At 37.2% G+C, this 10,622-nt stretch overlaps 1 protein-coding gene across 1 annotated transcript; it reads left to right on the forward strand.

Moving 5' to 3' along the window:
- The first annotated feature begins 855 nt into the window (after positions 1-855).
- LOC142625481 (uncharacterized) lies at positions 856-1,302 on the forward strand. The gene has a single exon (XM_075799128.1). It carries the CDS (start codon positions 856-858, stop codon positions 1,300-1,302), a length of 447 nt encoding a protein of 148 aa, XP_075655243.1.
- Positions 1,303-10,622: the final 9,320 nt, after the last annotated feature.

Raw genomic sequence — 10,622 nt, forward strand, 5'->3', positions numbered from 1 at the left:
ATATATGTTGCGTGGAGATGCTTATGACTGGTGGCAGTTAGAAGAAGACAAATGTGGCCAAGAGACTGGGCCTTGGACTTGGGAGCTATTTCAGTCTATATTCTATGAGAAATATTTTCCTAAGAGCATCCGTTTTCAGAAGGAAAAAGAGTTTATCAAGCTGACATAAGGTAACATGACAGTTGCTCAGTATGAAGCAGAATTTTCTAGGTTAGGCAAATTTGCTCCGACAATGGTGGTGGATGAAGAAACTAAGGCTCAAAGGTTTGAAGATGGATTAAGGTTTCAAATCAAACAAGGGGTTGTGCCCTTTAAATTAACTACCTTTAGGGCAATGGTGAGTAAGGCTTTATTAGTGGAGATAGGGCTTCATGAGGCTCGGGTAGATAGAGATAACAACCAGAAGAAGAGGCTTAGGCAAGGAGAGCAAAGCTCTAGCTTTCAAGCCAAGAAACAAGGAACACAACGTGCTGATACCAAGGCACTGCCAAAGTGCTCTCGATGTGGTAGGTCTCATGCAAATAAGGATTGCCACTGGAATACTGGAGCATGTTTCTCATGTGGACAAAAGGGTCACAGGATTGCTGAGTGTCCCTAACTGAAGGAGGTTCAGACTATTCCAAGACCAACAATAGGACAAAGTCAAGGAGCAAGCCAAAAGCTCAAGATCCAAGGGTGGGTTCATGCACTCACTCAACAGGATGCTAATACTTCTAATGCTGTGGTAACAGGTATTATTCCAATTTCCACAACTTATGCTTATGCATTGTTTGATCCTAATGCCATTCACTTCTTCATATCTACTAATTTTGTGAAGAAACATAATTTTAAATTTGAGCCTATGGAGTCTAAATTATGTGTGGATACCTTAGTTGGGGTGTAGTAGTTACTGATAGTGTTTACAAGTTTTGTGTTGTCAAAATAGCAAATAGAGAGTTACTAGCAAATCTAACATTGTTGGAGATGCAGGATTTTGACCTAATCTTTATGATGGATTGGTTGGCTGTCCATTATGTCATAGTTGATTGTCATAAGAAGAAGGTAATTTTCCAAGTACCTAGTGAGATTGAGTTCTGTTTTGTGGGAAGTGGGGCATATACTACTCCACAGGTGATTTCAGCTTTACAAGCTAGACGTATGATGAAGCAAGGGTGTAAAGGATATCTCATCACTGTGAGAGGCACACAACAAGGTGAATTGAAGCTGGAGGACATTCTTGTAGTGAGAGAGTTTCCAGATGTGTTTTCAGAAGACTTGTCAGGGTTACCACCAAATAGGGAGATAGAGTTTTCTATTGCCTAATGCTTAATCAATAAAATAAAGGAAAAATGATATGTCGTGCTTGGTTTCCTTACGAGATTAAGTCTAGGAAGAGAACCACTCTTCAATGTGGACAATATCACAGGAAAATCCTACCATGAAAATTACCCACTTTGAGAAAATGAGCCTAAATGACTTATCCTTAAATTCCTTAATCCTCACTAGAGAGTAGGCTTTTAAAAGGAGAGAAGGGAATAGTTTATTGCTGCATGCCTACTATCATGCTCTTGTTTATTCTTTGTTTTTTCTCTCTGATTCCTTTTCTTCTTTATAAGTTTTCTGTTTTCCCTCCTATCTTTCACTCCTTTTCTTACTTCTTTCTCTCCTCTGTTCTACCTTGTTCTGTTGCCTCCCCCTTTACTGTGCACAGCTAAGGCCCCTTTTATACTGCCTGTCGTGATGAGTTTTTACTACTTTTCCCCTTAACCGTTTTTTTCCTGGTATGGGTGTCCTTTCTAGACTACCTACTAGTCTGTTGGCTGCCCAGCCATCACCACTTACCTGTGCTGGCCGTACCACATCTCATTTCCAGACAAAAGAGTCTTATTTTGTTTTCTTGCTCACTATGACATTCCTATCTGGATAAGGGTGGCGTTCTCTCTCACTACCCTTATGGCATGCACCTAGTGATTCCAACATCATCTTTCCCTCTTTTAAGTGGTATGTCATCCCAACAGGACATTTCTCCCAAAAGAGCTTGAGCCAGAACCTTAGAATAGGATTTTCCCTTCTTCCCACCGCCAAACCATACCCTCTCTTACCTCTGACCCATGGCCCACCACTCTTGTATTAGTTGGGTACAAGTTGGTGGTGCTTGAGCCTTATGCGTGCTCCACTTCCATGTGCATCCATGGCTTGTATGTTATTTATGCGTTTGTCATGACCGAAGGGTTTGTCTGCACATTCTACTACTCGTTCTTGACCTCTTGTGGTGTGGATGAGTCTCTGAACTTTCATTCTTTATGTCTTACTTCTTTCTTGGGCTAGGTCTTGCTTGATCGTGGGCCTTTCCTTCTTCAATCCATTCCTTACCCTCTTTGAGAGTCAGTTGACACTCCTACCATGCCATCCTGTCGTTCCTGCCATGCTATTATTTGATTTGTGCTTACTAGGCCTCTTTTGAGTCTACTATATGCTTTCCTTCTACTCAATTTCAGTAGCCCAACATTATCATTAGGCTTGTTCTCATGCTGTTTTGGGCTTCCTTGGCCCATTTCCTCACTTTTAGGCTCCCTTGGCTCATTTTATTCTTTTAAGGCATCCCCGGCCTACTTCATTTCCTTGGGCATCCCCAGCCCATTCCAATCCTCCATTCCTATGGGCTTTTGCTAAGTCTTTTGGGCTTCTCTGGCCTAAGTTACCATATCCTTTACTTTCAGGATTTATAGGCTTTGCCACCAACCCCTATTTAGTTAATTCCTTCCTTGGGCTCCTTCAGCTCATTCTTGCTTGCTTTCCATTTCTCATAATATCCATGAGTTTACTACTTCTTTCTTCGCTCCTTTGGGGCCCCATTTGCTTTCTTTAAGGCCCTTTGCTATTTTGTAGGCCTATGGTCCATTATTCTTGCCATTTTGGCTTAATAGTTTTCTTCTTAATTACTAATTCTTCTTCTTTATTCCCTCCCATATTGTTGGGTTTCTTCCTATTATTAGGCCTCCTTGCCAAAGTGGGCTTCAATAGCCAACAATTAGCATGTAAGTATGACCATATAGCTCTATGCCACCAACTATCTTTTTTGTTTAGGTTTTTTTTTTATTTATATACTTTATTTCTTGATTGCTTTTTAGTTTAAGCTTCTTCTTTTTTTTGGTCATGTACAGTGTGAGTGTGTGAGAGACTGAGAGAAATGCACATTAAAGTTTGAGATTTTCCTTCTTATTTATTTAATATACATAATTTTTAGAGATGTAACAAGATTTTCTTTAGCAAAGACTTTGTTGCAATCATATGAAATTTTTTTATTTTCCTTGTGAATTTTATAGAATTTCTAATGCTATTACTTATGAAACATTGATTTTAAATCATAATGAAACATGTGCCTATTTTTTTCTTTTTTAATTTACATATTTAGGTTATGATTTCTCAAACTTAATCTTATATATATATATATATATATATATATATATATATATATATAATTTTTAAAATCTTGTTATTTGACCCTACAGTTCGACCGATGACCTATTGGTTGTACCAATGACCCAGTAACCCAGCTCATAGATTGGGTCAACTTTTGGTTCGGGTTAAATAATTATGCTTCTAGGACTGCCCACTAGTTTGCCGGCTGCCCAACCACTACCTTTGCTTAGAGTGTGTTGGTTGCACCACTCTCCATTCCCATACAAAATTGCTTGTCTCATTTTTTTACCTCTCTCCGTTTTCATATCGCTCATCCGGATAAGGATCCAGCTCTCTCATCACCTATCTCTATGGCACAAGTAGTCTCAGCCCATACTTACCTCTTTTGGGTGAGATTTCATCCTAGCAGGACTTCTCTCCCCAAAAAAGCTTGAGTGAGAACCCCCGAATAGATCCCTTTTTCTCCCTACCGCCAAAACACACCTTCTAAAATTCTTGACCTATGGCCCACCTCTCATGGATCGGCTGGGTACAAGTAGGTGGTGCCTTAGCCCTTTGTGCATGCTCCACTCCGTCTGAATTTGTATCTTTTTGGCCTTCACATCGTTTCTGCTATCTTCGTGTTTGTTTGATTCTCTTGTACATGTTGGTTGGTGTTTATCTTTTGTAGCATAAAGGATGTGCAAGCTTTTGGACTCATATTCTTTGCCTTTTACCCCTTCTTGGATTGGGCGTTTCTTGGGCAAAAGCCCTCATCTCCCTACCTAGCCCATGTTTTCATTTTCTGTGATCATGGGCCTTTTGGCTACTGATTCTACCATATCACTTCATCGTGCTTGCTATAGCATTACCTCTCCTTTCATTTCTTGTTACCCTAAGGGCTTGCGAGCTAATGTTCCTACTGTTGCTCAAGGCTTCCTTGGCTCACTTTCTACATCTTTACCTCTATTGGGCTTTGTTGGCCAACATTTGTTGTGCCAGCCCATTTCACTACTTCATTCCTACGACTTCCTCTCCCCGTTTACTTCTTTTTGCCAAATTTTTTGGGCTTCCTTAGCCTAATTACCACATCTTTACCTCTTATTAATCTTCAGGCTTATTAGCTTTTAAGTCAATCCATTAAGTTTACTAATTCATCTCCCAGGCTTCCCCGACCCATTTACTTCTTCTTTACCTCTTTTGGGCTTATTGGTTTTTAAGCCAATCCATCTTCTCTACTTCTTCTTTACTTCTTTTTATTCATCTCCCAGCAAACACGTATTGAGCAATGGTAGTGGCCAGGTAACCAATGAGTTGGTGGGCAGTCCTAAAAGAATGTCCACAACAAACCAAAAATAGTTGGTGAAGCCCTAGGGGTAAAAGGAAGAAATTTCATTGAATTAGCTCACTATAAAAAGAGGAGGTAGCCATAGATGAAAGGGGGGAGGAACTCAAGGTGAGATAATAGCAAGAAACTAAGAGTAAAAAGAATGGAGAGAAGAAAGAAAGAAAAGAAAGTGGTAAATAACGGAGAGAAAGAAAGAAAAAAAGAAAGATGAAAAAAGTGATAAAAAGAAGAGAGAAAACATGACAGAAATAGGGGCATGCATCAATAGACTATCTTTTCTCTCCCTCTTAGTAAATCCACTCTTTGAAGTCCCCCAAAAGTAATAGCTAGTAGCAATTTAGGCCTACTCTCCAAAATACACACCTTTGATGGCAAAAGCCTAAGACAAGGTTGTTCAAGTTTGGATTTTGGTTCCTTCTTGGTTTACTTATCTTGTGGGAAGATTCAATACCTGATTTCGATCGCAAACACATTTCATTTCACTCGTTAGAACTTATATCTACTATATTTAGTCATTTTGTTGTAGCACATTTTTATCACGTTTGATGTATCTGTTATCCTGCTGTGGTATCTTTACTTGTTATACTAGTTATTCTACTGTAGCACATTTTTATTATATTTACCGTGTTGGTTTTTTGCTAGCTAAATCTTTTTGGCTGAAGCTTCCATATTTCTCTGTTATTACGTGTTTTTCTTTCAACATGAACTAATTATTATTCTGCCATATATATATCTATATATATGTGTGTGTGTGCTAATACGTATAAGTATATATATGCATATATGTATGTATATGTATTTGCGAATATGTTAACCCATGTAAACTAACATTTGCTCAATGGGTATTTTCTTTGGATTTTAGATTTGTTTATGTACAGGAAGTAGAAAAGTATTTCTACAGTAGAAAATGAAGAGTAGTCATACACGTTGCAAAAAAGTACAAAAAACATTACTGCACAACAGAAAGATTAACTGCATAACAAAAAGCTAAGGAAAGCTAGTTCCGCAGCAAAAGCTGGAAAAAGCTTTCTTTTGTAGTAGAGATGGAGTAAAGTCACTCGTGCTATAGAAAAGCGCAGAAAACTTTACTGCACAATGGAAAGTTAAGAAAAGTCAGCTTTGTGGTAAAAACTGTAGAAGTGTTCCTTCTATGGTGGAAACAAAGAATAAGCCTGTTTTACAGCGTCTTCCCTTGGACTTTGGACTCAACATTTGCGTACAAACTAAAAGTGGTAGAATGGTACCTTGGAGCCCATTCCACGGAGTGCCTGACCCAACTCCCTTCTTAGAAAAAGCCTAGACTAAGCGTTGTCTAATAACATCAAGACGCATGTCAAAGGTACAAGAAACGTAAAAAGAACTCTCAACATTTTGACGAATCTGCTGGGGAGTTGGGATCAAGATGGAGAAGATGAGATATTGTTCCCCCTGCAAACATGTTTCCAAGTCCTTACCAAGCTAGACATGCAAATGTTCTTAACCTTCCAAGCTATACACTCATGGAAGTTTCTAGCCTTTTAACGATTCATGATATCGTATTTTACTAAAATTACTATGCTTCAAGAAATATCACTACTTACACGAATTGAGTTTAAAGTTGGAAACAAAACAAGATAAAAATAAAAAAAATATAAATATAAAGAAATGTACTAGGCTTCAATTTTCAAGCTTACACAAATTTTTGCAAAATCTTTAATGGACTAGGCTTCAATTTTTTATTTCCCTTTGCTATGGGCAGATGCATACTATTCTCCACCTTGCATTTTGAGCCCAAAAGATTCCTCCATGTCCAATAATTCTTAGAGCTTCTGCTTGTTGATTGAATTCCGGGTTAAAAGCCTTGTTTTGAACATCAACCAATTCATTAGTGGCTAATTTCCTTGATTTACTCCTTCCAGAAAATTATTTTGGAGCACTTTTTAGTTTGGAGGAAAGGAATCCTTTCAAAGGATATGTGCAGCAGAACAAGATATATTGATATTCCAAGAGTCAGTTAACCATTCCTCATTAACAAAAGCTTTATCAATGCGTTCCAAGTACAAGATCATTGCCTTGTCTATTATTTGTCCTAGTTGTAATGGGCGCATTTAGCTTCATGCCTTCATGTCTTCATGGAGTAAAACCATTGCCACTGGATAGTCTGAAGTCTGGACTGTTTAGGGAGAATTTATCACCGCCTTTAGCTTGACCAAACTCTCTTGCCTTTTATGGAGACATGGCTGCCCATAAATTTGTACATGGATTTTTTTGGAAAATAATATCATTTTATTAATTATTATTAAAAATAGGTTTTGGAAAAACTATTTTCGAGAATATCCTTACCTTCAAATAATGTTTTCAAAACATAAATTTTTTTTTACAATTTTACTGCTAATAGGGTAACTCTCATGTTTCCAAAACAAGATTTAATGTAAAATTTTAAATTCTATAATCCATGCAAGGTAAATTGTGCTTTAAAATTGAAATCGTGTTTAAATTGTAAAATTGTGTTTCTGGATATAAATTTTGAAATTTTGATTTTTACTCTGAATTTGGGTGAGGGTAGGTGAAATCTAATAAGTGGGCATGGAGAAAATTTTGCACTATTAACTAAGGTGTTTTAGAAACACAATTTCTAGATGGACATTTGCCCTATCAGCTCCTGCTACGTCAACAGAATTTTAGGTGAAATCATATTTTCAAAACATGATTTCAATGCTTAAAATCATGAAGATGCTATTCTCCCAAAAAAAAAAAAACAAATTAGCTCTGTTTTTAATAATTATATTATATTATTTTCCAAAAAAAAAAAAACCCCCCCCCATTTTCACTTGCTACATGGATTACATTTTTTGTTGCTTCTAAGAGCATCCACATTGGTGAATCTAAAAATTTTAGCATTTAACACCATCAAAAGCTGCTTCATCTATTTTAACACACACTTTGCATCAATTCTCTTATTTTTTTCCACCAGCCAAATACTATTCATTTTTTTATTAATTTTTTTCTCACTTCCTCTTTGCCACGAAATCCAACTAAGGGTCCGTTTGAATACAACTTATTTTGCTAAAAACTGAAAACACTGTAACAAAAATTATTGTTCACTCTTTTTTTTTACTATTTATATGCCTTGGTGCATTGTTTGTCCCATGAATAGTGCACCAGGCACTGATCTTTAAAAAAAAAAAAAATGAAAACACGCAAACCTTAGAGCATCCGTAGATGATGTTGCAAATGTGCCAAATGCAAATATTTGGCACATTTGGCACACCAAATACAAAAACGGAGCATTATCAGATGTGTCAAATGTGACATATTTATGCAACAGTGAACGGTACCATTGCATTTTTGCCACGATACGGACGGATGTGGCAAATGAGTTTATTTTTTTTTATTCGACTTTTCTCTCTCCTCTCAATTATTTAATTGATTTTTTTCTCTCTCTCCTCACAATCTGTCTCTCACTCTTTCTCTCCTAACCGGTCTCTCTCTCCCTCTTCAGATCAGATTCCCCGCTCCTCCCTCAACCTCAAATGTCTCTCTCTCTTTGCACCTTAAATCAAACCCAAAAATCTTCCCTGTCGATCTCGATCTCACTGATCTCGTTCTCAATCCCTGCCGATCTCAATCTTGATCTCGCCTCTGTTAGCTCCTCCCTGTCGATCTCGATCTCGCCGCCTCACTTTCTAGTCCTCGCTGCCGATCTCGCCAGTCCTCGCCGTTGATCTCGTCGCCTTATTCTCCACAGCTCACCGCCGATTTCGCCACCTCATGCTCCAACGCTCGCCACCGACATCCACAACCCTCACCGTTGACCTTCAGATCGTTGTTTGAGTTTGGGTCTATTTGAGTTTAGGCCAATCGTTGTTTGAGTTTGGGTCTATTTGAGTTTTTTTTTTCCCCCTCTTTTTTTGAGGTTTTTGGATTTGGAATTTGCCAGTGTTGTTGGTGTTAATGTTGTCGGTGTTGGATTGTTGGTGTTGATGTTGTTGCTGTTGTTGATCGGCGTTGATGTAGTTGCTGTCGTTGATGATAATAGGTAGAGATAATATATTATTTTATTGTGTAGTAAATATTAATTTAATGTATAGAATTGAATTTTACAACATCTGATAAATGAGATATTGTAAAATGATATGGTAAAATAATAAAATAGGGTTTTGGTGTTGTAAAATGACATTTTTTTTTTTTGCAACATCTACTGTGGATGCTCTTATAAACATGAATGTGCTATCCAAACCAGGCTTAAGTGATAATTTTTTTTTTTTTTAGTGCCATCTTGCTACAGTGAATTGTTAGTCTTGGCAATTCACTGTAGCAAGAAGGAAAAAAAACATTGTCTTTGGCATCATTAATGTTGGGCACTAAATTGGAGTTTGAGGTGGTAAATTAGCTAAAAAGCTATTTTACCACCGTGGTCTAGTTCTAACACCTAAAGTGGGGTAGAGAATTGTATTCTTAAAATGGGATACCTGACCAACACAACAAAAGGCCCTAGGCATAGACCTCCTGTGCTACTTGCCCACTTCCACAAATTCCTCAAGCTTCCACTTGTGAACCTAGTATTTCCCTTCCCTTACTTATTGCTTGGTTTCCGTAGGAAATAAGATGGATGGTTTTGCTTCTATGACATTTTTTTTGAGCTGGAACTAACTGTAAAGGAATTACCTAAGCCTCTACACTTCCAAGATATGATCCTCGATCAAGGCTCCATTGGAAGCTCATTATGGCCAGCCCTCCAAAAGCCCCATAATATCAGTCTGCAGATCAAGATGTCTACCGCTACACATAATCGACAAACACCCATTGGGCTTGATTAATTCTTCATTTGCAACGCCATTGCGTACTACTATGCTCGGCATTATCTAGCATTGTAATGAGGGCATACGTTGAGTCAAACAAGTTAAATAGGTCTTGGAAAAAAAAGCAAAAATAGAGTTGTTTTCGTTGTTTTGGGAAAAAGGATTAGGATTTTAGAGCATCAATAAAAGATTTATCAATATAACCATTAAAATTCTTTAAATTACCCAAATCTTTTTAGAATTCTAATTTATATATGTTAGATAAAATAATATTTATTCAAACGAACCAGTCATTTCGGGTTGATTGCAGTTTAAGCAAGTCAACCTGCAATTGACCCATTTACTAATTGTGTTAAATAGTGTCAACGTGCTTTGACACTAATTTATTTACACTAAACAATAACTCGCAAAAAAATGTGTTATGTTCGCATGTTGTGTCAAACATCACTTCATTACCAAATTCTTATATGCTTTTTGTTGTTATTTATTGTGGATTTTGGTGATCCCTATTGTATTTGTGCAATATATCAAATTGTTAACTTTTGAACTCCTTTAAAAATCTATGTAATTTTTACCCTAATTTTCGGCCAACTTTACCTAACTTTTCTCCATTTCCCCTCACTCCCCTTCAATATAAACGAGCCCAGTTAATTTGTTATTCTGTCGCATAGGTTGGAGGGGTCTAAATAAGATTTTTAAGCAACATCTGTATAAAGAGGCTTTTCAAACCCAAAAAAAAATATATATATATATATATAACCTGCATGATCTGATCCTTTCTCCAGGTAATAGGAACTTCAATATGCAAACTTGATCAGTGACCGCACAGTTCCAACCATTCTCGTGTGACTTAAACCATGCGAGTTTGAACTATATATATATGAACAGAAAAATCCCAGCTCTGAAACTTCGGTTCAAACTTACATAAACAATACTATATTTTACACACTGATCATTAGGATCCAAACACAACAATACAACAAATAATCTACCACTCAAACTTAAATTCTAGTGTCACCAGCAGAGTACACACACATATACATACTGCAACAGTGCCAAATAAATGTTAACAGAGAAGCCATGATATTGCCAATATGAACACATGAATGACA

This window comes from Castanea sativa, chromosome 2, assembly GCF_040712315.1.
Source record: "Castanea sativa cultivar Marrone di Chiusa Pesio chromosome 2, ASM4071231v1".
NCBI classification, from domain to species: Eukaryota; Viridiplantae; Streptophyta; class Magnoliopsida; order Fagales; family Fagaceae; genus Castanea; species Castanea sativa.